Source organism: Onychostoma macrolepis, chromosome 01 (assembly GCF_012432095.1).
Source record: "Onychostoma macrolepis isolate SWU-2019 chromosome 01, ASM1243209v1, whole genome shotgun sequence".
Lineage (NCBI taxonomy): Eukaryota > Metazoa > Chordata > Actinopteri > Cypriniformes > Cyprinidae > Onychostoma > Onychostoma macrolepis.
The window spans coordinates 40,135,243-40,163,213 of NC_081155.1; the positions used below are offsets into that span (position 1 = coordinate 40,135,243).

Consider the following 27,971-nt stretch of genomic DNA (forward strand, 5'->3'; position numbering starts at 1 on the left):
ACATATGTAGTTAAAGCTATATATGTATATATATATATATATATATATATATATATACACACACACACACACACACAATACATGTAGAGAACATATGGTAAATATTATACTATACAGAGAGCACGAAATTAAAACAATAATAAAACACAATAATCACAGTACACATATACCTTTGCAGTGCAGTACAGTATGAATTAGTGCAAACAGATTGTCAGGGTGCGGAATAATAGTGAGTCAGAGTCCAGTCAGTGTAAGTGATGGAGTGCAGTGCATAAGAGGTTGGTGGGGTGTGTGTGCTGTTAATGGTACGAGTTCAGTTCAGTCTGATTGCTTGTGGAAAGAACTTGTCTCGCAGTCTGCTGGTGCGGGTGCTGTTGATGGTAACGGTGAAAGCAGTCCATGGTTGGGGTGGCTGGAGTCTGATGGTCCTCCGTGCTTTCTTCACAAACCACCTGGTGCAGATGTCCTGGAGGAACAAAATCATTTAGGGTGCTGTAAATCAATAAACAATATATAATATTATTTATAATTGTTGCACTGGACTTTCCATTGATTCCTGTTGAATGTTGTTGGAGGTATGGGCTATCACTATGGGCTACCACTATCTTGCAGTTGTTCAGTTGGTAAGTTTCTTTTATGGGCCGTAACATCTGAGCTGTCGCAGTAGAGCTGTTCGTGAATGCAGTCTTCACAGCAGATATCTGATGGGTTCAGGCAGCAGTGCAGCACTTGGTGGCCACTGAATTGATATCTTCATCAACTGGCTTCATCCTCCTTCAAACAAACAGACAAAACAATAAGTCAATGATAACTCCAGAGAAATAGTGTTGGTGAATAGGTGCAGGTGTCAGTACTCACCATATTCGTTCATTTCCTTCCCAAATTCCAGAGATGATGCACAGCTGATTTGCTCATTCTAGGAGCTATGAAAAAAAGACGTGTATGTGAAAAATGATAACTGCTGACTGGAAGAGTCCTTTGAGAGATCGACATCAAATGCTGTACTACATTTAACTGTATTTCTTGAATACATACATACCAATGGAAATGTGCAAATTTTCAGTTCTCTGTCTTCTCTGTTTGGGCACAAGAAGACTATGTTCATTCCCAACAGGACTGGTTTGACTGGCTTGCTGTGATTGATTTTCTTTGTGTTTTTGGTCTTCCATTTTGGCTGTAAAACAAGAAAATATCTATTGACCCCATGTTTAATTAATGCTGTTGGTTAAACATATAAATTAAGACAGATATATTTAAGTTCATTCACCAAAAGATTCAGGTCAGAGGATTTGATGAATAAATATTGATTACAATTTTCTACAAACCTTACCTGGCGAGGGCTCATCATGACAAGAACTCGCTGACCCTCACTAGCAGCCGTTCAGTTGACAAAACTGAAAAAGGCCATCATGCGAACTCTCTGTTTCTACCTTACAACAGAGCAAAAAGAATGTGTGAGTGAGTGAGGGAGTAAAGGACTAAGATGAAGAGAAATAGGCAAAGAAAGGCAGAATTGTGCATTTAAGTTTAACGAAATGAGGAAAAGGTTTTTTTTAGAAAAAGCTGTATAAAGCTATATTAATATGAATTATTTTAAACATGAGTCTATACCGCAGCTATTTAACATTTAATGACAGAGTAACAATATCATCAGAATCTATTTTCATTTTTTTAACATTTAAAAAGACAGAGGAACAATATAATTGGAATTAATTATCCAGCTGATGAACAATAAAAACAGCCAATCAGAATTCACCTGACTTTAAATAGCTTGAGCATTTAAAGTGGCAGACAACAACTTAACTGCAGCGTGTATAATAAACTGAACTTTATCATTTGTTGGTGTGGATGCTAAAATACAGTAGTCCTCATTATAGTATATATAGTGATCTGATTTGGCCAAATTAATTGAAGATCTGATTTGTCACGTGACAATTTAAACTAGCATTTCCAGACTCTTGCTTAGATAGATGTGTTCAATAAAAATCAACACGGACAGCGTAAGACTTTGTTGAGGGCTCTTCCTGATGGGGCTGTGGGATATGTAAACCAAAGTTTAAGAAACATCAAATGCTGTGCAAAATGTAACTGCCGTAAAGTTCAGTCAAAGGGTTAAGACCAACACAGACGTACCATTGGAAATGTTTGCCTTTGCAGCTTTTGGTCTTCTCCATAAACACACAAGATGGCCAAATTCATCCCTCTCCACAAACAAGACAAGAGTTCGACAGGCCTTCCTTTGGTCTTCCTTTTTAGCTGAAACAAAGAAAACAGAAAATGTTGAACCTTTGAAGGACTTTAGCCTCCCTGGCAGCTTCTTCAAGTTCAGCACTGAGCTTCGAGTACAAGTTACCTGTTAATATTAGCAGCTTTTTGACATAATCGATCAAAATTCTATTCTGAGCTTTGAAAATATGTCATGATGAAAATGAGAAAGGAAGAAAGAGAGCAAAAATGTGTAAATTAATTATGAATAACAGTTCAGAAAAATAGGCAAGGAAAAGCTGAGAGAGAGAGAGAGAGAGAGAGAGAGAGAGAAAGCTGTTAAACAGTTGCTGGACACTAAAGGTTGTTGTAGAACAGTGGTTCTCAACCGGTGGGGCGCGAGTAGGCTACGGGATGGGAAGGAAAAAAAAAAGAAAAAAAAAAAAATTTGCTAATTTTTTTTATCACTAAACTACTGTCATAAAAAGTTATAGTTTTGTATATACATAACTCCTGAATAAAAATTAAAATGTGTTTGGACTGATTTAAAAAAAGAGTTTTGAACAAATTTGATTGGTTTGTCGATAGTGAGCGTAAATGCAGGCGATAAGCGGTTTTATTAAGCGAGTCATTGAGTCGTTCATTCAAACGATTCGTTCAAACGGCCGATTCATCAAGAATGAGACAGATGTTTGTGCATGGGTCATTGAATCTTTGACTCAACCGATTCGTTCAAAACACTGAATCATTCAAAACACGATTGAGTGTTGCTGTGAGATGCGCTATGCCGTGATCTTTTAGATTCATCGGATCTATTTTCGCTGCTAAAATAGACCAAAAACAGTCATTATTTCGTCTAAAATGTAAGTGACTTAATATTATTAACTTGTTTGTTGAACTGTCATATGAAATCAGTGTCACATTTTCAATCGTGAGGTGATGGTGAATTAAGTGATCAATTGTCAGCTCTCTTGGTCGTCAGGTCGTGTGATGTATGTTGCTGAACTGTATTCAAATGTTATAAATATAAAAACACCACATTTTGAAATTTAACTGCAGTATGTCAATTTAGTTTATTTGTGTGTGCTGCGCTCACAGACTTTAGAAAACGGCGCTCATTTGTTTGATTTCTCCTCGAGAAACTGCGCAAGCCTCAAAAGTTTAAGGTCCGAAACTGTCATATTCGTTTTTTCATATTCGGCATTTGGTGGCTCTCAATTGTCAAAAACACCCCTCAAAATATTTGCTACGGATGCGATAAATCTTGTAAATTTAGCAGTTAATAACAGAAAACGGAATGAAAATAAGTAAAAAACAAACAAAAATTACAGTGGCATTCACTAAACGCCCAGACTAAATATTTCAAGCAAAACTGAAACTAGCAGCGTGGTAGTTACAGTGCCCTGAGCAGGAGGCAACACTGGCATTTCTTCTCCTGGAAAGTGGGTTGTTGTCCCCCTCCGTACAGATCACGTTCCGGTAGAATCCCCCTCGGTCGAAATCGCAATCGCGTTATACTGTTTCAGCTATTAAAATAGTTCAGTTTTGTATGTAATGGCGAAATTTTCGAAATTTCGTTTCGTTTTTTTATTAAGTTGATTTAGAAAAACGTTTGGAGCATTTTTTTGTTCGTTAGATAAGTTTATTCTTTCTTAAAGTAACGACCAAGCAGCAGCGGCAGACCGGCAAGCTGATCATAGCCATGTTTGATCAGTTTAGCCTTCTCCATTCATCATGACTTGCCTAAAATACAATCTATAGATATACTAAAACAGTTCAAGCATATAACAATGTTTAAACATTAAACCTAGATAAATGTGCGCTGCATCCAGTAGTTTGTGCGGAGAGTGGAAGTTAAAGCGCAGGACGTGGAGGCGCCAGTGCAATCAATTGCATTTTTTTAAATGAAAACAACTTACGCCGTAATTTTTGCTCATAAAGGTAAGAGTAATACATCATTCGGAATTGTAAAGGGTCTACTTTTATTTGTGTGCACTCACAATATTAAAAAAACTTTATAAAATAAATAAAACAATGATGCGCCGTCTCGTCTTGAACAGGGCTTCACAAAAATGAACCGAAAGTCAGCGAATACATGCCTCACATGCATGATAAATATATCTATAGAAATCTTTAAATTACCACTTAACGAAATAAATCAAATCGATAACAAAAACTCTTTCATTGTAATCATTGAAGATGCACTTCTCTCTAAAGGCGCGTCTAATGAGGAGAGAGTCAGGATCATCATCTTCATCTTTGCGACACTGACACAGAAAACACTAGTTTATTAGTAAATAATTCAAATATCTCCTTACTATTTCCCCCTGACACATTCATGGTAATTACTTTTGCTGGGGCTTTGCCGCAAGCTTCAGCGTATTGCATGTATTTGAAGCAGAACTCTTCATCTGCGCTGACGGCGCGCGCGCTGCTGCTGCGGGACTCTAAACACCGTCGAGCCGCTCTTCACAGTCACGGCACGGTCTCGTGTTGTTTCCACCAGCGCGGCAATTTTTTTCATCACTAATTGATGGATGTCTAAAATATAAAAATAAAGAGAAGCCTAAAACAGGCCCGGCCCGCATCTGAACTATGCCGTGAAAATTGGCCCGATCGAAGCCCAGGGAATGCAGGGCTCTAGCGTTCCCCTCGGTAGAAATCACGTTTCCCCCTGACATCGCATCAAATTAACTATTTTGGACCAACTGCCTCACGGGCCGGATGAAATCTCCCGGCGGGCCGGATGTGTAGTTTGCCCACCTCTGCTTTAGCTCCTGCCCTCTTTCGTCATTCTGGGCAGCATTGATGCAGGAATATCCTGAACTCTGTGACATCTTGAAGATTCTCCTTCCTTTCGCGTCGACATATTTGTGTGAGGCAGGATTCTCAAAAATGACTGCACTCAAAACGAAATACCGCAATCGTGCACAAATCGAGGATGATTTGAGGCTATGTTTATCAAACATTCAGCCAAGAATTGAAGATCTTTGCAAGGCAAAGCAGGCTCAGGTCTCACATTAACATCACCTACCTGCAAGCTTCTGTAAAAAAAGCAGATGATGCCTACTATTAGGCCTAGTAATAATAACAATAATAAAGCATAAATTAATATCAGAAGTCTGGTGCCAATTCCCAATTATAGCAATAGCCTAGTAATGATAATATACTGATGATAATAATAATAACAACAACAACAACAACAATAAAGCATGTAACCTCATATAATTATATAGCAATAGCCTAGTAATGATGATAGGCCTACTACTACTCATAATAATAATAATAATAATGTCTGCAAGCTCACATTAGAAGTCTGGTGCTACTGCCAATTATAACAATAGCCTAGTAATGATAATAGGCCTACCTACCGCTACTGATGATAATAATAATAATAATAATGTGGGCCTAAAAATAATAGCCTGGGGCTATCTATCTATCTATCTATGCAAGGTGGTGTGGGTGGTGTGTGTGTGTGTGTGTGTGTGTGGGGGCACTGGGGCTAACTGCAATGAACCAGCTTTGGGGGAGCCCAGCTTGCAAAAGGTTGAGAACCTCTGTTGTAGAAAATGGAGATGTATGTGATCTGAAGAAACTGCAAGACAAAAAAATATTGAATTAAATTTTTTTTACATAAAAGTATTAAAGGCATGGCAAGTTATGTGATTAACTACAAATACCACATTAAAACTACGTTACTGTGGTAAAAACATGGTAAATGTTGTGTTTTTGTGCTTTAACTACAAATAGTACAGTAAAAACACAGTTACTGTGGTGAAACAAGGTAAGTGTTGTGGATACCGTGTTTTAACTACAAATACTACATTAAAACTACGTAAACATGGTAAATGTGTGGACTTTTACATGATCACTTTCCAACCACACTGTAAAAAATGATCTGATCAAAAAGTTATGATAACTTATATATGTCATTAACTCAGACATAAAATAATGTGTTATGACATTTCAACTCAATTGTTTGAGTTTTCAATCTTCCAATTTAGGTTCATAAGTTACTTCAATGAATCACAAATTCCAGGTGCTTGAATGAACTTGCCATTTTAAATTGAGTGGGGTACAAGTCTTTGGCGTGTTGAGATTGAGTGGAGGACAGCTCTTTGCTCATGTGCGGGGGACTACAGACGAACAAGTTTACGCGCCAGCAAGCAAACGAACTTTAATCGGCCGGATGCCTCATTTTTCCGTCAGATAAGACGAGTCGTGTTGGCATGAACAAGTTCGCTATTGGTAAGTGTTTGTGTTTTGTAGATATTAAGAATGTGCGTTGATGAAACCAATAATGTGATGTGCAACAACTGTGATGTCATTTAAGCGAGGCGCGTTTCAGCGACCGTTAACGTTAGCTAGAAAACTAGCAGTTCAGTCTTTTAGTTCAGTCAGAGACATAATAGTTGATAAAGCGTTATCTGAAATCTACCAGCATTTATCTGAAATCTTATCTGAAATCTAAAGCTTTTGTAACATTAAACACTATACCGTTCAAAAGTTTGGGGTCAGTAAGGATTTTTATTTTATTTTGGGGAAAGAAATAAAATAAATCAATACTTTTATTCATCAAGAATGAGTTAAAATGATCAGATTGAGTGGAGGACAGCTCTTTGCGCATGTGCGGGGACTAACGTACCGACGAAGAACAAGTTTACGCGCCAGCAAGCAAACGAACTTTAATCGGCCGGATGCCTCATTTTTCCGTCAGATAAGACGAGTCGTGTTGGCATGAACAAGTTCGCTATTGGTAAGTGTTTGTGTTTTGTAGATATTAAGAATGTGCGTTGATGAAACCAATAATGTGATGTGCAACAACTGTGATGTCATTTAAGCGAGGCACGTTTCAGCGACCGTTAACGTTAGCTAGAAAACTAGCAGTTCAGTCTTTTAGTTCAGTCAGAGACATAATAGTTGATAAAGCGTTATCTGAAATCTACCAGCATTTATCTGAAATCTTATCTGAAATCTAAAGCTTTTGTAACATTAAACACTATACCGTTCAAAAGTTTGGGTCAGTAAGGATTTTTATTTTATTTTTGGGGAAAGAAATAAAATAAATCAATACTTTTATTCATCAAGAATGAGTTAAAATGATCAGATTGAGTGGAGGACAGCTCTTTGCGCATGTGCGGGGGACTAACGTACCGACGAAGAACAAGTTTACGCGCCAACAAGCAAACAAACTTCAATCGGCCGGGTGCCTCATTTTTCCGTCAGATAAGACGAGTCTTGTTGGCATGAACAAGTTCGCTATTGGTAAGTGTTCCTGTTTTGTAGATATTAAGAATGTGCGTTGATGAAACCAATAACGTGATTAACGTATCGTTGCCTTGATATGTGCAACAACTGTGATGTCATTTAAACGAGGCGCGTTTCAGCGACCGTTAACGTTAGCTAGAACACTAGCAGTTCAGTCTTTTAGTTCAGTCAAAGACGGTTGATAAAGCTTTATCTGAGACGATACCAGTTTTCATTGTAAACTGTTGTAGAAAACACCATTTCTGATAGACCGAATGTCAAGGCCAAATACACTAACGTTTAAAAGTTTGGGGTCAGTCAGATTTTTTATGTTTTTAAAAGAAGTATCTCCTGCTCACCAAGGCTGCATTTATTTGATTAAAAATACAAACAAAAACAGTAATATTGTGAAATATTATTCCTGTTTTCTATTTTAATATATTTTAAAATGTATTAAATGATCTCAATGACTACATACCACTTGTGTCATATCTTGTCCAGGGTCGCCTGTTAACCACTCCTAGAACATTCTTGCTGAATTAAGGCTGTTGTAAGTTTGTGTTTTTCTACCCTGATCCAAAAGAATTAACCCCCTTGAAGTGTTTTCCAAATCTTGGAAACATCCCAGTGCAACATACACTTTCCCAGATCTGAGAGGACACTGAAGTTTTCACCCTTGCAGTAACCTTCCAATATTGCACCTACAAACATGCACACTCACAACTGAAAGCCCAAGAAGACTATTTTATTAGCCTGAAAACAAGGTTGATCACTGAGACTTAAATAGCTTTGCAGAGCATGTACTTCTTGACCCAAACATTCACACTATTTTTTTTTTTCTGCTTTTCAAGGCCCATGGTGAGACTCTGGCTGCAGCCATGGAGGGGATGCAACTTGGCCTGTTGATAGGCTATGAAGGTGACAACCAGGATGCCTTTCCACGTGAGGTCTTCAATGTGGCAGTTGTGGTTGAGGAGACTGTTGTGCTTCACAACTTCAAGGATGTGCCATCCAGATTTGCCATGCTTTTGGGGATCATCTACTGCGTTAACCTTGAGTATCCACGAGCCATGAAGTATTCCTTTGAGTTCCTTCAGAGGGTAGTGATGAAGATCAAGCCTCTGCCAGAGTCCACGGCATCCGAAACAAGCTCCTGAGATATAATTTGTAAACCATGCCCCACCCGAGAATAGGATTGGAATTCATTTTTTTCATTTGTTTCTGTTGACATGCATACCAAAGTTGAAGGCAAAAGCACTTAAGCAAACAGGAGAGGAGCCCTGATTTTTTTGTTGGACTTGGTACATTTACTTTTGTTTGACTGAAAACATTTTATGCTGAATATTGTTCAAATAATGGGGTCAAAGTATACTGTATTCAAGTTTCAAATATTTGAAAACAACCAGCTGCAGTCTGAAGTTTTAGATTTGTTTGTGTTTGGGGTTCAGCACAGCTTTTGGTATAAGTTAGCTGGATCTGTGAGATTAATGTTAAAAGGTTTTTAAATGTTTACATTTAAAACCTGTTCAATATTTCAGTGTTGTAAGGAAAAAAGCTAATGCTTTTAAAAGGAATGTATTTTCTATTGGGTGAATATGAATAGTGTTCAGTACAGCTTTGGGTAACCTAATGGGCATATGACAAGCAGAGGGGTGTGCACGTGCATATAGAAGGTGAGATGTTTCCTGCAGTAATCATCAGTCAACTTAACCTCATTAGGTCACACACCAATAACAATGATAAACAACTTAGATGACAGGCTGTGAATTTTTTTTTTTTTTTTTTTGGAGGTGGTGAATATAGATATCTATACTGCTGTATGTGTCTATTGGTCTATCTAGCCTACATTCAGCATGACCAACTTCTTGGTTGACAACAGGCACTGTAGACAACTGCAGGAAACACTTCCCATCATCCACCTTCTATACACACACTGAGAAATACTTGTGGAGTCTGCTTGGGATACCCCCTCATAGTGTAAGCTCACACACAACCCTTCTATTTATCTTAGCCTCATTATGTGACCCACACCCAACTGAAGTTTGGTATGGATTACAAGTTTGAGATGATTTCATGATTGAAGTGTTTATGTATAGCTTGTATTGGCTTAACATTGGTTTTAATAAAAAAAAAAGTTTTGTACTCAAATTTGTGTTTTTATAATTAATTGTTAAGTTAAAACAAGACATTCTTTTAGATCATCTTAACTTGATACCCTAATTCAAAGACATTACTTAATTTAAATTACTAAGTTGAACCCACTAATGGGGATAAGTGAACAGAATGCTCATTAATGAGTTCACTTTATTTTGAACTTGCATAGCAAAGTTGAAACAACAATAATTGTATAGTCATGTTGATTCGCAGAAGGCAATTCACAGCTTAACAAGACTCAAAATAATGAGTTAAAACAATTCATTAATCCATTTTGTTTTTACTTGAAATTTTGAGGCAGCTGCTTAACTTATGATTTTAAGTAGAACCAAGTAGATATTTTTTACAGTGCACAGGCTAATTTCAAACAAATGTCACAATGAAAACTAACTTTATGCTGGCAGGGTCCACTTGAATGATCTGAACTTCAAACGTGTTGAAATAATGGGACAAATAGTGTACAGTATCGATTTGAAACACGACATAATTTCATTCATAAATTACGGGACGATCGACTAACGTTACTTTACGAGTCGGGTGGAAACTCTACCTGTACGTGTCTTGAAGTTATCTAAAATCCATATCTTTTTAGCAATAAAACACTTCGAATAGCCGGGAGAGTTTAAAACGCAAATAGCAAGCATTTTAAAGAAACCCACAATGCATTTAAGGCGAAAGTATCTGTAGCATCTCCTGTTGCCGGTAGGGGCGCTAATCTAGGGAACGCTCGTATGGGTCGTATTTGAGGATAGTGACAAACGACCTTTACGGTCGTATGAGTTGGAGGACTTGTTGGTTTTTAGGGAATATTTGCATGCTCACATGCGATTGGATTAGTTACTCATATGCTGGACTGTCATGATTTGGCTAGAGCAGGACACTACTGAATGATGCGCATCAGAGAGGGGATTTAGACTGATAAAGAAGTGCCACTACACCACTGGCTGTAGCCTAGGGGTCTCTGGGGAGTAAATGAGTTATTTCGCCACTTGGTCAATACGCTTGAGTGACTTAAACCTTATGATTGTTTCCTTGTGACTCACGGTACGAAACCTTACTCCACGGGGTGAAACGAAACTAATGTGATATTCAGGAAATGAAACCTACCAACGTACATAACCGTTCTAGTTTTCACTTTACCGGTTAATTCAGAATCGCATCGAGGAGAGCACAGCGTCTGATGCCTGGACGTGTTGTGCAAAGAAGGATTTCTCTGTTATTTTGACATTTCGACATTTTTTAAGGATGGAGAAGGTAAGTTACACGTTCAGTCAGCAATATGAGGAAAAAATCCGTCCGTGCATCGACACTATCGACAATTTACGGTCTCTGGGAGTCGAGAAGGACCTGGCGCTGCCTGCCATCGCTGTCATTGGAGACCAAAGCTCAGGAAAGAGTTCAGTTCTGGAGGCGCTGTCCGGAGTAGCGTTACCAAGGGGTAGTGGTAAGGACAATACATCAGAAAATAAAGATATTATATGTATAAAACATAACTACAAATAATATTATGAAGTGTAAGTATATAGCTAAACGATATAGGCTACTTCCCAGTAAATATTGTGGTACCATGGCAGAGTGATGGTGGCCTACTCTAATCTTTGGGCATGATACCCGCGGCAGTACCGTCGCTCCCTATACGCAGAGTACGCAGTTTGCATAGGGTACCAACTCCCAGGGTGGCACCATCACAGCTGCTCAAAAAAACTAAACAAAACAAACAAACAAACAAAAAAAAAAACAATCGGGAGATATTAATATTAACATATACATATACTTAAAAATATAAGCATGAACAAATGTACATTGAACAAAATGAACAAAAATACACTGAAAAAAATGATACTTCGGTGAACGCAAGCACACGTGACGCGACATTCCTGCATCCGCGCCCGCGCTCACCTCGCTGAGGCTGATGGACAACTATGCCCGGGAAAAGCCATCAGCAGTCCGACTCCGGTACCGAAAAAAAAAAGAAGAAGAAGAAAAAGAAAAGATAGTTCATAATCGTGAAACTTTTTTTGGCTGTTGACGTTAATAACTTGTTTTAATGTTCCTAATCATTAATTGTTTTAATCATCTGCCTTAATATTCTCTCTGAGTTTCCATGTTCCCTTACTAAAATCAAACATGGTTTTACTAAAAAAAAATGTAAAAAAGAAAGAAAGAGAGTTCTTGTAGCCAAGGTAACCAACGCAAACAATTTATGTACATTACAAATTAAATACATTACAATTTATATTATTACAAATGCCTGCAAGAGCGCCAAAGTCCTGGTAATTGCTGTTGCACTTAAAGGATGATCAAATCCTTGTTTAATATTGACCACACATTTAATTCATATATCCACTTAATCTTAAATTTTTGGGCACATTTTTACGAGAAATGCTCCAGCCTCTATAATTTCTTCAACGTGGTGGACATCACAACCCTTACAAAAATTAACCATTGTTTTATCGTAAAACTGCTTAATTTTCTTTTGTGTGATTTCTGAATGCTTGAGACTATAAACTTAATTTACTTATTTTTTTAACTGACAATATATTATTTAAAAGTGCACTCAGTAATTTTCTAAAATGAAGTTTATCAAAACTTGCACTCATCTATGGCACAAGAGTGTGCCATTGTACATTTTGAAATTTTGAATCTTCCAGCAGATGACATAATATATCAGTGTTGATTTTTTTTATTGTTCGATATTATTGTTTATTTATTTACTTTTATATCTTATTAAAGTTCTATTTGTTTTTTTAACTTCCATAATATTTGGGGGAGGGGGCACAACAATACAATTCTGCTTAGGGCACCCATTTGGCAAGCAGCGGCCCCCGACCTACGGAATTTACATACGGCACTTTGAAGAACAGCATGGTGAAATACAATGTCTTTCATGTTTTGTATAGGAATTGTTACAAGATGTCCTCTTGAGCTCAAGATGATAAGAATTAAGGATGAAGATAAATGGCATGGGAGAATCAGCTACCAGGACAAAGAGGAAGATATTTATGACCCAGCAGAAGTGGAGAAAAAAATTCGTGAAGGTATAGAGAATGCTTAAAGTGCATCTAGAGATCTTCCAAAAGAGGATATATATACACAACTTAAGTTTTGTATCTAATTTGTAGCCCAGGATGAGATGGCTGGAGTAGGTGTTGGTATTAGTGATGAACTCATCAGTCTGCAGATCACCTCTGCCAATGTTCCTGACCTCACTCTCATTGACCTCCCTGGTATCGCACGAGTGGCAGTCAAGGGGCAACCTGAGAATATTGGAGATCAGGTGAACTTTTATATTTACTATATATGACATTTTGTTTTAAACAATATTGTGAGTGACATAGGAATTGAAACTTACACCAATCAAATGCATTTCTTCTAGATTAAGAGACTGATCAGGAAGTTCATTACAAAGCAAGAAACAATCAACCTGGTTGTGGTGCCATGCAATGTTGACATCGCAACCACAGAAGCATTACAGATGGCTCAGGGGGAGGACCCTGAGGGAGAAAGAACATTAGGTGTGCATTGCTCATTGCATTTCAATCCACCTTGTTTTGAAATACGAAAGTAAGCTATTTTCTTTGAATGTAAAAGACATTTGATTAATCAGCTGCTATAGGTAAATAACTATAATAGTTATAATAGTAAGAAGTTCAGTAAATGGTAAAACTAAACCAGTGTGTCTATGATTACGATAATTAATAAAAATAATATGATAACAAATACCAGTTTTCAGTATTCAGCAGCATAATGGACCAATGGCTGCTCTGTTCTTACATTAAAAATAAGGTGGTTGCCATGCATATTCTGATTGTGTCATTTGTCTACTACAGGCATCTTGACAAAGCCGGATCTGGTGGACAAGGGCACTGAAGGGACAGTCGTAGACATTGTGCACAATGAGGTCATTCACCTTACTAAAGGCTACATGATTGTGAGGTGCAGGGGACAAAAAGAGATTATAGATCATGTCACTCTAAATGAGGCCACAGAAACAGAAAATGCCTTCTTCAAAGACCATTCTCATTTCAGGTGAGTACATACAGTCACATTTATTGAGATTCAGGCTAAAATAGTATCAAACCTTTGGTGCGACTTAAGTATGTCAATCAAGATGTTCTCATTCTCATGAAAATCACACATTTTTTCCATTGGTGTATGTCACATTAGATTTTTACATTTAGAAATATTGTAAAATACCAGTAAATGAAACACCACACAACAAATGTTTTACATTCAGTGGTATTTAAAACAGAACATCAATGAAAATTAAGTATGAAACATTCATTATAAACAACATGTATTGCAAACGCAAAGCCTAAACACATTCATTTAAAGCAAAACTGACACCAACAGTGCTTTAAAATGTGTCGCGGGATGTTTCAAATGATAAAAGACATGATAAACTGTTAGTGAACTGCATGCTTGGCTAACATTCTTTCAGAGGGTGTGTTATTTGCATGCATGTTTTAGTAAACCATTTGCACTATGCCCAATGACGTACACATGCAAATTTGTACCCATTACTTGGGATTTTGGAAAATCATGCCTGTTGTTTCCAGTTAGGTGGCTTATGATTTTTTTCCCCCCAGCAAACTCTATGAAGAAGGCTTCGCTACTATTCCCAAGTTGGCTGAGAAATTAACAATTGAGCTGGTTCATCACATTCAGGTGAAATAATTTTTTTCAATAAATGAAACCTACATAAATGTTTGACTCATTATGAACATAGCTCATTTTCATATGACTACTCTTCGGTGTAGAAATCTCTGCCTCGTTTAGAAGAACAAATCGAGGCAAAGCTTGCTGAGACACAGAAGGAACTGGAGGCATATGGCAATGGACCCCCAACTGATCTTGGAGAGAGACTGAGCTTTCTCGTTGATGTGAGCACAACCATGACATATACACAGCTACTGTATCAAAGTATATTTAACCATATTGACTTTGCCGAGCTTATGAAATCTTTCACATCTCATCACTGAATTTAGAAAGTTACAGCTTTCACACGTGATACCCTCAACCTGACCGTTGGGGAAGAGGTTAAATGTGCACCAGATATACTGATTTTCCCAGAACTTCGTCAGGAATTTGCAAAATGGAATAGCTTCTTGGATAATTCAGGATATCTCTGTGAGTGAAGCATATACTTGGAAACTCCTGTGTTTACTGTTGCTAACCTTTAATGTATGAAAAGCTGACCAAGTTTAATCACTGGTCTTCTGACAGACGCTTTTAAAAAATATTCGGTGTTAATAAACAAAAGAGCATGACAATATTCATGAATCCTTTGCAGTCAACAAAAAGATTGAGAAAGAAGTTGACAACTACGAAACCAAGTATCGAGGAAGAGAGCTTCCAGGATTCATCAATTACAAGACCTTCGAGGGACTTGTTAAGGATCAGATTAAACTGTTGGAAGAACCTGCCTTAAAGACGCTGAAGACCACCTCTGGTTTGTGTTGTTTCGTATATTTTAAATCCCACCCACTTCATTCCACAATTTTTAATCATTTATAAATATGTTGACTACTTTTGTTTGGACCTCACTTTGTGCACGCGCGCTTTGCCATTCTGAAGAATGAAAAGGCCTTTCTCTAGAACTGTTTCTTCAAAGGGGTAGTTACAGAATTGTCAAGAAAACCAGGGGAATTAAAATAATTTTAGCTACCACTGAACTTGCAGTTTACTCAGTACATTTAGGTACAGAGTTTTGCACCCTAGTGGATAGATATCAAAGATTACCTTCTCACTTTGGATAAATGAGGCTTAGCAGTGTTGGGCAAGTTACTCTGAAAATGTAATTAAATTACTGATTACTCCTTTTAAAAGTACATTTACGCATTTAGCAGACACTTTTATCCAAAGCGACTCACATTACATTTCTATCAGCTCTTGCTTTCCCTGGGAATCGAACCCATGATCTTGGCGTTGCTAGCGCCATGCTCTATACTATTTGAGCTACAGGAAAGCTCAAAAATAATCACGTTACTGTTCTGATTACTTTATTCCAAAAGTAATTAGTTACATTACTAGTTATGTTACTTTTTTCTGTGGCTACATCCATGACATTTGCATGAAATCCCAGCATAAACGCTCCCGATAAATATTTGTTATTAAAGCATCAACATTCACAGAACACTTATTTTTATCTAAAGCAAGCATACATGGTTTGGCATGGCAGAATGCCAGCAAATAGAGCTGCTTTTATAATCTCTAAAAAGATGACGTCTCAGTTCATCGCAATCTCACAAAGCTCTGTTATAACACAATGAATATTTGCATCATGGATCTTTCATAATGTCTACAGTTTGTTTAGGCTAATGAGAGGATTCGTGAGCACTCACATTTCAACACTGCACTCCTGACTGGCCATTGCCTTCCAGAAATCAACATTGCTCAAGGGAGCAAACACGTGTTATAGCCTATATAGAAACCTAACGCTGCCTACGCTTGCACCTTCATTTTGCGTTAATCATTTTTTATTGTATATTAGGCCTAGTTCTTGTTGCTTTTGTGCAATAGATGAATAACAATTTATTTGTTTGATATATTTTATGTTTACATATTTAGGGACTATTTTGCGGGAGTCCCGTGAATCATTTTATTGTCCTGCATCCCGCACACACTCTGTTACGTCGGGTCTCGCGGGAGTGCAGGTCTCTAATCCAGGGCACTGGACTCGACAGTGCGCACGCTACACCCTTTTTACAATCTAGATTATAACACTGCATTCTGTCAGCAATGCAACACGGCAGTAATGTATAGAGACCTCATATAGAGAGAATACTGTAATTACTATTTAGAAAATTTTAAATCCGTTAAATTACTCCATTAGGCCTACAAAAAAATCAAATTACAAATTAATCAAATTACAGCAACGTGTTAAGTAATGCATTACTGCCCAACACTGAAGCTCAGTAATAAGTATAGTGCAACTTTCTGACACCTGGCAAACTGGATTAACTGGACAATCAAGAAAGTAAGCAAAAGATTGCAATTAGCTGTGGTAACAGTGTTTTTGTGTGCACATAGATGTGATTAGAAGGAAGTTCATCCAGCTGGCACAGAGCAGCTTCGTTGGATTCCCTAATCTTCTGAAAATAGCGAAGGTATTTTTTGCGTTTAAGCCAATGTTTCTGGCAATACACAGATTCAGTGATAAGTACATTTATTTTTTTCAAAATGTCAACTTTTTGACTAATTGATTGAGTGTTAATAGTATTATTAAATCACACATTATTTACAGGAATGTTCTGTTATACAGAGTTCTAAAGTTTTCAGTTAAACTTTTTTTTTACTATTTAAGACTAAAATCGAAGCCATCAAGCAGGATAAAGAATCCCAGGCAGAATCCATGCTGAGGACCCAATTCAAGATGGAGCTCATTGTTTACAGTCAAGATGGCACATACAGCCAGAGTCTGCAACATGCAAAGAATAATCTGGACGAGGACGAAGAAACTAAAAGATTTAACTCCATGAGCATAGGCATAATCACAGACGATCGTGCCACCTTGCGAGAGATGAGGTTGCACCTTGAGTCCTACTACAAGGTAATTGTGCCAACTAAAGCTTTCTGTGATATCAGATAGTTCAGATTGTAATGTATATCAGATACTGTCTTATCTACCTCACCAGATTGCAAGCAAGCGTCTAGCTGACCAGATCCCAATGGTGATCCGCTATCTGCTGCTCCAGGAAACAGCTTTGGAGCTCCAAAGGAACATGTTGCTGTTGCTGCAAAATAAAGATGTAGACAACCTGCTTAAAGAAGACTTTGACATTGGCCAAAAGCGAGAGAGCTTACTGAGTCGCCAGAAACGTCTGATGAAAGCACGCAGCCTCTTGGTTACCTATTAAAAATCAGTTCAGTTTATTACAAAAGTTTTAATGCAAAAAGGGAAAGAAAAGAAAATCATAAGAAAAAGAAATAAATCATATGCCCATGAGGTGATAGCTTGAAATATTTATTATGGAGCACAAATAGGCTGTTTTTTTTTTCTGTTATGAAAAACATGGGATGTGTTTCTCAACTGAATGTCTTAATAAAGAATATTATAACTGTTGTCCAGCTTCCAGCTTTTTATAAAGGCCTCTGACCTGGTTTTTAATGCAATATGAATGCACTCACTATTTTCCAATGTCAAAAAGGCCAATGTGCTGAAAAAAGCTTCTTGTACTAGTTTCGGGTCTAAAGTAATACATTGTACTGTTTTTTTTTTTCAACAAATGCTGAAAAAGAAACCTAAATCCATTATAATAATAACTATTATAAACCAGGAAAAATTGACGACAGGCTGTTAAATTATTAGAATATAATGCATGGCATTCGAAAAGGCCGGAGCCGTGGACGGAGCCAGGACTGTTTGCATTATGTGTACATCCATTGTACAAATTCTGTTAAACTAGTAACTGTTTATAGCAACTGCAATAAAACAATAAATAAATAAATAATAATAAATAAATGTTCAATAATTTTAACAGCTAGTCAAACTTTAGCAGCGAAACACTAGACAGTATAGGACATAAACTGTTGTGTTTAGTAGTTCTTAAAATTTTGCATAAAAATTATCATGTACAGTACATTGTGCAATACTGACTAATTATATATATATATATATATATATATATATATATATATATATATATAGTACATTACACCCAACCTATTAAATTCATTTGCTACTTATTTTTACACTCTTCAAAAAGAGTCAAAACAGCATTTAGTTTGAATTTCTAGACAAAAAATTAACAGAATTTGAAAGATGGGACTTGTTGAAAGTAATACAACACAAAGCTTATTGAGATTATTGGACATACCTAGTTAAGTATGTAGCTCTAATGTAAGTTCCACACATGCTGTGGTTAAAGCAATATTTTGTTCAGTACACACGCGTAGTTACCCGAAAAATTCTCTGTAAGTGTACTGCTAGTTACACCTATAGAGAAAACATTTAAAATGACAAAACAACACTTACTTGAAGACTGGGCCTCATGTAGGGCTGGCGCGGTGAAGGAATTTCCCTTGCAGTAATTTTGAGTGGCGCAAAAGCGCGGTATGTGCTATTATCGCCATATATACAGGTGCATCTCAATAAATTAGAATATCGTGAAAAAGTTAATTTTTTCTTGTAAGTTATTTCAAAAAGTGAAACTTTCATATATTTTAGATTCATTGCATGTAAAGTTTTTTTTGTTTTCATTTTGATGATTAGAGCTTACAGCTCATGAAAGTCAAAAATCAGTATCTCAAAATATTAGAATATTTACATTTGAGTTTCAATTAATGACCATCCCTACAGTATAAATTCCGGGTATCTCTTGTTCTTTGAAATCACAATAATGGAGAAGACTGCTGACTTGGCAATGATCCAGAAGACGATCATTGACACTGATAAGTCACAGAGGGTCATTACTGAAAGGTGTGGCTGTTTACAGAGTGCTGTATCAAAGCATATTAAATGCAAAGTTGACTGGAAGGAAGAATTTGGGTAGGAAAAGGTGCACAAGCAACAGGGATGACCGCAAGCTTGAGAATACTGTCAAGCAAAGCTGATTCAAACACTTGTGAGAGCTTCACAAGGAGTGAACTGAAGCTGGAGTCAGTGCATCAAGAGTCACCACGCTCAGACATCTTCAGGAAAAGGGCTACATCAGAAGCATCTTACCTGGGCTGTGGAGAATAAGAACTGGACTGTTGCTCAGTGGTCCAAAGTCCTCTTTTCAGATGAAAGTAAATTCTGCATTTCATTTGGAAATCAAGGTCCCAGAGTCTGAAGGAAGAGTGGAGAGGCACAGAATCCATGTTGCTTGAAGTCCAGTGTGAAGTTTCCACAGTCAGTGATGATTTGGGCTGCCATGTCATCTGCTGGTGTTGGTCCACTGTGTTTTCTGATGTCCACAGTCAACGCAGCCATCTACCAGGAGATTTTAGAGCACTTCATGCTTCCTTCTGCTGACAAGCTTTATGGAGATGCTGATTGCAATTTCTAGCAAGACTTGGCACCTGCCCACACTGCCAAAGGTACCAAAAGCTGGTTCAATGACCACGGTGGTACTGTGCTTGATTGGCCAGCAAACTCACCAGATCTCAACCCCATAGAGTATCTTCCATACCATCTCAGCAGTGCCACAAACTGATCACCCCCATGCCAAGCCGAATTGAGGCAGTAATTAAAGCAAAAGGAGCCCCTACCAAGTATTGAGTACATATAAAGTAAATGAACATACTTTCCAGAAGGCCAACAATTCACTAAAAATGTTTTTATTTTATTGGTCTTATGAAGTATTCTAATTTGTTGAGATAGTGAATTGGTGGGTTTTTGTTAAATGTGAGCCAAAATCATCACAATTAAAAGAACCAAAGACTTAAACTACTTCAGTCTGTGTGCATTATATTTATTTAATACACGAGTTTCACAATTTGAGTTGAATTACTGAAATAAATGAACTTTTCCACGACATTCTAATTTATTGAGATGCACCTGTATATATATATATATATATATATACACATACATGTATATATGTGTTACGATGTAAGGAATTCAGAAACTGAAACTTAATCGCGTTGAAACAGGAAGTGAAGTAAACAGAAGAGAATGACAAAATAACGGTCCACATAACAGAACATAAACATACGGAGCCCGGGAAGTCACCTGTAGGAGAAAAAAAAAACAATCCGTGCCGATGGTTTTGCAATCCGTTCCCTCAGTTTATAAACCGTACTCACAAATTCTTAAACTGTTCCCTCGGTTTAACAAATCTTGCCCACGGATTAATAAACCGTACCCACGAATTTCCAATCCGTGCGCTCAGATTTTATAAACCTTCGGTTTTTGAATCCGTACCCACAAATTCATAATCCGCGGATTTGTAAACTGTACCCACGGATTCATGCAGCAAGCTCCTAGGTAGCCTACGTGTTAATGATTCATACTGTATATTGTTTTATTGCGAATTATTATGTGGAATAGGCCTACAGCAAATTGTAACGGACACGAGTTGGAATACAAATATTTAATAAGAAAGATGTGCGTCAAAATCTTGTTTAATTTGTGATCATCTTAGACTTGATTATTATTGTATAATAAACCTGGCATTGTGACTGACTTTGGAGTCATTTGTTACTCTTTTGTAAGTCGTTTTGAATAAAAGCTTCTTCTAAATGCATGCAACCTAAATATATAACAACAACAACAATAATAATACAATAATAGTTATTATTATTATTTTAATACTACTTACTTCCCGGGCTCAGTATAAACCTGACAATAAAATCGTCAGTCAGTGCAGTTTCATTGTTACGCCACAACGTGGCCTCAAGGGACTGAGTGAGTCTTTAAATCAGGGTCCCTCACATCTTTCCCTGGAGGGCCAATCTGCTGCAAAGTTTAGCTCCAACTCTGATCAAACTCACCTACGTGTGATTTTCTAATGATCTTGAAGACACTGATTAGAATGCTCAGGTGTGTTTGTTTAGGGTTAGAGCTAAACTCTGCAGGAAAGTGGATCTCGTGGGCCAGATTTGAGGATCCCTGCTTTAAAGCGTTCATTCAACACGTTCAAAAACGCTGATTCATTCAAAGAGAGATGTAATGAACTTTTAAAGGCTCAGCTGACCAGAGCGTCGATGCTCAGACAGAGATTTTGCTTTCCTTGGACACGAGTCATGACAACCTATTTTCACAAATATACATGACTCTGCCTGAAGGTCAGACGCAGGTAATCGCACGCGCTCAGTTGATCTCTCATTTGCTGTCTGTTTAGGCTTGTTAAGTGCAAATCTACTGAGCCTTTGTACAAATCAGCATGGTACACATTATGTTATCATTACTAACTTATTTAATATTCAGTACACATGCACGAAGTGTAAAACGAGAAGAACATAACCTTACGAAAAAAGAACCCCCCCCCCGCGACAGCCCTAGGCCCTCATTATTTTTGAGGGGGCACGTGACAATAGCACTTATAGCCACAATAGCACTTCTTGTTTTATTTATTTTTCCTTTTTATTCGAAACGTTCCCAAACGCATTAATTATATCATGAAATAAGAATTATCTCGATTCTCAGCTTTATAGATTATGTTAGTTGATCTATAGCGGGCGATGGTCAAAAGTAGCCTATGTAGTCTATTAAGTATGCATAAAAACCTGTCTGTTTACAGTAACAGGGTGTCATGCCATAACAGCTGTAATACGACTGACTTTATATTTAATGTGGACTTAACATTGAAAGTTAATGTGAATAAAAACATTGTAACTTAGGCTACTTATCAAAACACTTTCATTGTACCACTAGCGTAGCCAGAAATTTTTAAGTGGGTGGGCCTACATAAAACTGGGTGGGCCAGGTGTGTAGCCTATGAAAACTGCATGTCAAATTGTCAACAAAAAATAGAGCACCAAGGTTCATTACACAGTACTTCTAAAGCATGCATTAACATTAACATTAATATAAAAAATTATTAATTTCAAAATTTACTAATAGAACATTATTAAAATTAAAAGTTGTATCTTTTAACATTTGCCTGAGCTGGTTAACAAAGATGAATAAACATGATAACAAACCTATTGCTAATGTTAGTTAATGCAACTAAAGGAAGTTTATTAAAAAGCATTACATCAGTGTGAAACAGCGGGGCTTCGCTGATGATTTCATAATCAAGCGTCTCTGTCAGTCCACGCGCATCGAGGACCGCAGAAATGTGCGCAGCTGCAAATTATGCAGTTTGTTGTGGCAACCAGGATCTAGCACAATGTTTATGTGTTTCTTTCCACAAAGGATGCATCTGTTTAGCGGATCAAACACTGTACCTATGCTAATATGATGTTTCAAACACACTTGGTTCAGAGGTTTCCGATCGATAAATCGGGTTTCATTTGTAGACGGTCCGGATTTATTGCTAAGACTTTTACTTTTTAAAAGAATTGATCTGATTTGTTTGCTTCACTAGGCTATTTTCAAATTTAACTTCACTAACGCGCACATTTTACCATTATATCCGTACGTCGTAAACATAGGTAGTAAACATAATATTGTGGGTGGGACTAACAGAAACGGACGAATCATCATTTTGACAAGCATGATGCACCTATAGGAAGAGGGAAAACGACCTTGACCATGAAAACAAGCGTTTAATATTGTTAATAAATAAAGTTACAGTGAAATAAGACGTTTATTAGTATCGTTTAATAAATTACATCCATTTGGAAAATTACAAACTTCTTATTGGGTGGACCACAGATGAAAGTGGCCCACCCGTAGCTACGCGACTGCATTGTACAGAAACAGGGCCGTCCTTTGGGGCGGTGCAACTGGTGCGGTCGCACCGGGCCCTGCGCTGTGAGGGGGCCCTGCGGCGAACGGACCGAGGGGGACCAGGGACGGCCCTGTACAGAAAGAGAGCAAAGAACATTTACATAATCAAGGAACACACTGACAGTCTAGAGCAGGGATGTCAAACTCAGTTCCTGGAGGGCCGGAGCCCTGCACAGTTTAGATGCAACCCTAATGAAACACACCTGATCCAGCTAATCAAGTCCTTCAGGCTTATTTGAAAACTACATGGTATGTGAGTTGGAGCAGGGTTGTACCTAAACTCTGCAGGACTGCGGCCCTCCAGGAGTTTGACACCCCTGATCACAAAAATCTTCTTAAGAAATAAATTAAGAAATTTCTTAAGATAAATTCTGAGAAGTTCTTAAGATTTTTTCAAGAATTGCATTTAAGAAAATTCTTAAGTTCTCAGATTTGTTCTTAAGAACATCATTTTTTTTCTTAAGAATAAATAAATAAGCAACAACAAATTCACACCCATCAGAGATTTGGCCTTCACTGAACTGTTTGACCCAGCGCTGAGTTGGCGAGTATGAAAGAATCATGGGTACACCCAGGCCATTTTGCTACAAGGTTTGTTATTTTCAGTGAAGCATCACAGACTATCTGGGTATTAATTGAATTAAAATTCTTCCTGTTGACATACAGTTCTTCATCATCAGATGGTGCCTACAAAGATAAATGTTGAAAGCAAGTTAAAAAGAAATAATGGTAATCTAACTAATTTATGTATTACATATTATTTACCTTAATGGCAATGTGTGTCCCATCCACTGCACCCAATACATTTAGAAATGCGGCAATCTCAAAGAATTTATGTTTAATGAGGATTTGCTCTGCCACTGTAGATGGAAATTTGATTAAGTTCTTCACCATTCTGCTGAGAGCCCTTAACACGTTGAAGACAATTCGGCTTACGCTAGATTGACTAATTCCCACAGTATTACTTAAAACTGCTTGATATGACCCAGAAGCAAAGAAGGGTAGGGCAACCATTATCTGCAGTATAACGGGAAGGGGAGAGGACCTTTTTGTTTTTCGCTGCAAATTATCTCTCAGAATATGTGCAAGATACATTACTGAGTTTCTTGGAAGCCTATAAATTCTAAGCAGGAAGGGTGAGAGGATCTGCTCGGTCTCTAAGAGGCCTTTCTGGCTCTCTCTCCCTGTTGACAACCCATAGTATTTCCATCTGGAACACAAACATCCAATAAGCCAACTATGCTATTTTATACAAGTAAAATATTGTAGCAGTTACACAGAATGTTATAAGTTTTATAATTTTGTAGTGTTTAATATTTAAAAAATGTAATATAATAATTTCAATAAAAATCTTACCCTTTATGGATCTACGACTAGTTGGCAGTTATCTTAACTTTAAGAAGTTATTTAAGATGATTTTTAAGAAGATTCTTTTCAAGAATTTGAATTTTTCTCAAGTTTTGTCTTAAGAACAATCTTAAGAAAAAAGATAAGAATATTCTTAAGAAGAATGTTTGGGAATACAAAATATTCTTAACTTTTTTCTTAAGTTAGAAAATAAGAAAAAAATGGAAGTTACGAAGAAATTTCTTCTTAAGAATGTTTTGTGAATCCGGCCCCTGGTCTAGAGTTAAAGCGCTCTCAAAAACTCCCATTAAAATCACTGAATCTGTTTACACAGTGAAATCAATATCTTACTAACATATTTGTACACGCACATATGCACTTTGTTGTTTCTAACAAAAGAATTCGCCAGAAAGAGGTATTCAGTCAGCGAGTGAGTGAAGAAAACACCGGCATTTTAGCGATGACTCATCTGAACGCCTCTGATTGGTCATTGCATCTATAAGCTCAACAGCATTGTGTACGACTAGAACACCCCCCCGCTCCCCCACTTTCTTAAAATTGGCATGAAATTCTGTCTTTTACAATCTATTTTCTAAATGCATGTTGAAATGACAGACTTTCTTCAGGTGACATTTGCCGAACCTCTCCAACTATTAGTTAATTTAGTCTTAAACATGTCCCTTTGTTACAATCACCAGACTGCAAGCTCAAATCTGTCCAATCAATTACCTGGATTGTACCAAACCCGCTCTACATTATTTCTGCTCAATAATTAAATAATTCACTTGGATGTGCAATACAGAAAAAAAAAAAGATCGGTCACTACATACTTTACATAGTGACTTTTATTTTTTTATTTAAAAAGATTGTTCAATCAAAAATTAAAATTTTGTAATTTACTTATCTTCATGTTGTTTAACGGACTACCACATTGATTACAACATAAAAAAAGCTCTTCAAAGTGATACATCACATCACATCTATCATTTATTGATGACTTTATAAACTACAATGTCTTGATGAAACAATCCTAAACGACTGGGCCACTGCATTCCTTCTCTGTAGAACAACTAAACTATAAACGAATGATAACAGAGGTCGGTGTGGCACAAACCATATTGTACAGCGATAAAGAGTATTCTAATTTTCTCTGTTGTGGTTTGCATCTAACACAGGAAGGCATTATTTAACCATGTGGTTAAAAAAAATAAAAATCAAAGTAGCTACAATAAAAAGATGCTTTATAGCGTAAACATTCATTACATATATACATTTGTACAATGTTAATTAAACGAAGAGACAAAAAGGGCAAATATTTTGGTGCCAAAAAGCAAACTAGTAAGCAGCCAGACACTACTGATCTGTCTGGGCTTTAAGCTTCCTCTCCCAAAGTTTCTGATGGTCTGAGAATCCCTGCTTTCCTTTGTTAAAGGAATTGGGTCCAGCAGATGTGGGTGTTTCTCTGAAAATCAAAATAACACATGAAGTAGTAAACAGTGCTGTATAGTACTTTAACTTTCAATGAAATCTAAAATCGAAAGTTTTAAAAAATATATTAGTGCTGTCAAATGATCACACACGATTAATCGCATCCAAAATAAAAGTTTGTTTACATAATGTGTGTGTGAACTGTGTATATTTATTAAGTACATATAAATACACAAACATGCATGTATATATTTAAGAAAAATTATGTTTATATATTAAATATATTTATATATGATATAATTATATACATGTAAATATTTTCAAAATATATGCTTTGTGTATTTATATATACATAATAAATATACACAATCCACAAATATATTATGTAAACAAAAACATTTATTTTCGATGCGATTAATCGCGATTAATCATTTGACAGCACTAAAATGTCCAACCTGCCAATATTCTTCATTCTCATCTTTGCCTCAGGTGGCATTTCTTCAGGCTCGCTCTGAAACGTAATATAAAAAAGGTTAGGAAACTGATCTTTTATCATATAGGCTAGTTTTGTCAAAAACGTCCATTTCCCGCTAACATTTGAGTGCTGTTGTGCCGATTCTTAAAATCGTCATTTTTTAAAAAATTTCAGTACCAATTGGTACCGAAGTCGTTTCTTTTGACAACACTTAGGCCTAAATTGCATTATGTATTACTACAATATGGTAAAAATCACAAGGACAGCATTAATATTAAATTAATAAATTAGAGAACGATACTTACGTCATCATCCTCATTAAAAACAGATGCAAGTCCAGCTTTCTTGGCAGGTAAGGCAGGTGTGGGTTCTTTAGGTTTCTAAAAGAGAAGAAGCAATAAAATGCAATTTTTAAATGTTCAAAATTAAAAACTCTCAAGCAAACATTATTTTAAGTTATTTAAAAAGAGATCAATAGTATATATACAAATTATAAATACATACACACACACACACAGGATATATCATAAAATAGACATACACTTGCTCCCAGCTTGATAGAGATTGTCGCAGGCTTCTTCGCAGTCATGCTGAACCCAAGTTTAGATATTTTAGATGGTGCTGGCTTGCTTTTAGACTCATCTTCGAGTTCGATCTCATCAGCAGACCGCTTTCGCAGACTGTCCCCTGATGCCGTGCTGGAAGAGACAGTCTTAGTTTTCACACTGCTTCCCTTCTCTTCCGGTCCTGCTGGAGGCGAAACAACTTACCAAGGTGAGCGACTGTTGGCTTGGAGACCAAAGGTGAGCTACAGTTACCTGAAAGACGAGGGATGCCAGGAGGACCTGCTCAGAGAGACGCTGTTGAGCTTAAAATCTAATTGATTAGTTTTATTCATTTGATCAGCACTAACTGTCTTTAAATAGCCTCAACTGACACATCAATAATGTCACTTAAAATACATCTGGCTGCTTTCAGCAACACGTTGAAGCTGAGATGTGCCATGGTCTATAATTACAAACATTCAAACGGCAGTACCATAGTATCAGATGGTAAAACCATAGTACTTTAGCATGATACTGAATTATCAGCATAACACCAATTTAATTTACATGGTGCACCATGGTAGATTCACTATATACCATAGTACTTTAACAGTATTATTGTAAGGGAGTGTATAGGTATTTCCAAGAAAACCACGATAGCATAAAACGGTAATTTGATATATATACCATGGTACTTAATTCATGCGCCATAGTATTTGCATGGTAAAACAATGTACTTCCAAAATTGACTAACTACTATGTACATTAGTAGTGCTACTATGGTACGCTTACAGATTAGTTTATAGATCAAAACTTATAATATGCAACAATTTTATACATTTAGTCTTGTTATTTTAAATCCAACATTAGTGTTAAATATTACGCATCTACATACAAAAGACAGAATTGAGGAAAAACAGCTCGTTACCGGCTAACGTAGCTAGCTTGCTAAACTTAGTTAGCTAGAAAGTCCAAATCTATGGCTATAACTTTACTTTAAACCTACATTCACAAATACAAGAATTACAGTTATTCTCGAAGCTTTTCAATTGTAAATTAACTGTAAAACAAAAACAGTTTTGACAGTTTCACCTCCTTCTTTAGAAGGGCCTTCGCTGCAGCACTTCACACTCGCCATCGTATGAATCTGTTTTCAGCACGTACGGCTGCCGGCTAGGACAAAATACCTCTGCAGCAGCGCGAATAAAATAAATAAAAAAACCCGAACATCATTCCACGGGAGGAGAAA

At 36.9% G+C, this 27,971-nt stretch overlaps 2 protein-coding genes and 1 long non-coding RNA gene across 6 annotated transcripts; 1 reads left to right on the top strand and 2 right to left on the bottom strand.

The window, feature by feature from the left end:
* Window positions 1–115: 115 nt before the first annotated feature.
* Window positions 116–2,223, bottom strand: LOC131542185 (uncharacterized). Its single transcript, XR_009271677.1, has 5 exons — window positions 2,130–2,223; window positions 1,331–1,426; window positions 1,040–1,174; window positions 859–923; window positions 116–774 (listed from the first exon to the last, which is right to left on the bottom strand). It is a non-coding gene; the product is annotated as an uncharacterized LOC131542185 (long non-coding RNA).
* An 8,115-nt stretch (window positions 2,224–10,338) lies between these two features.
* On the top strand, window positions 10,339–17,671 carry LOC131542180 (interferon-induced GTP-binding protein MxB). Its single transcript, XM_058778585.1, has 12 exons — window positions 10,339–11,050; window positions 12,507–12,644; window positions 12,729–12,883; window positions 12,983–13,121; window positions 13,437–13,635; window positions 14,196–14,274; window positions 14,367–14,489; window positions 14,595–14,736; window positions 14,900–15,058; window positions 16,639–16,715; window positions 16,913–17,158; window positions 17,244–17,671. Exons 1-12 carry the CDS (start codon window positions 10,852–10,854, stop codon window positions 17,463–17,465), a joined length of 1,878 nt encoding a protein of 625 aa, XP_058634568.1. The 5' UTR covers window positions 10,339–10,851; the 3' UTR covers window positions 17,466–17,671.
* A 7,430-nt stretch (window positions 17,672–25,101) lies between these two features.
* Window positions 25,102–27,946, bottom strand: pcnp (PEST proteolytic signal containing nuclear protein). 4 transcript variants are annotated; one of them, XM_058792343.1, is made up of 6 exons: window positions 27,815–27,900; window positions 26,996–27,022; window positions 26,719–26,927; window positions 26,483–26,557; window positions 26,158–26,213; window positions 25,102–25,736 (listed from the first exon to the last, which is right to left on the bottom strand). In XM_058792343.1, the coding sequence occupies exons 1-6, from the start codon at window positions 27,858–27,860 to the stop codon at window positions 25,628–25,630; spliced, it is 522 nt and encodes a 173-aa protein (XP_058648326.1). In that variant the 5' UTR covers window positions 27,861–27,900; the 3' UTR covers window positions 25,102–25,627. The 4 variants fall into 4 exon arrangements, with proteins under 4 accessions (XP_058648326.1, XP_058648331.1, XP_058648339.1 ...); XM_058792348.1 differs by having other exon boundaries at window positions 26,719–26,924; window positions 27,815–27,895; XM_058792356.1 differs by lacking the exon at window positions 26,996–27,022 and having other exon boundaries at window positions 27,815–27,946.
* Window positions 27,947–27,971: the final 25 nt, after the last annotated feature.

Bases quoted from the DNA above. Each gene is read 5' to 3' on its own strand.
- pcnp (XM_058792343.1), bottom strand. From the start codon at position 27,860: ATGGCGAGTGTGAAGTGCTGCAGCGAAGGCCCTTCTAAAGAAGGAG. The intron at 27,023-27,814 runs GTGAAACTGTCA...CTCTCTGAGCAG, and splicing joins AGGCCCTTCTAAAGAAGGAG to GTCCTCCTGGCATCCCTCGT. The intron at 26,928-26,995 runs GTAACTGTAGCT...TTTCGCCTCCAG, and splicing joins TGGCATCCCTCGTCTTTCAG to CAGGACCGGAAGAGAAGGGA.
- LOC131542180 (XM_058778585.1), top strand. From the start codon at position 10,852: ATGGAGAAGGTAAGTTACACGTTCAGTCAGCAATATGAGGAAAAAATC. The intron at 14,737-14,899 runs GTGAGTGAAGCA...AATCCTTTGCAG, and splicing joins GGATAATTCAGGATATCTCT to TCAACAAAAAGATTGAGAAA. The intron at 16,716-16,912 runs GTATTTTTTGCG...TTACTATTTAAG, and splicing joins ATCTTCTGAAAATAGCGAAG to ACTAAAATCGAAGCCATCAA.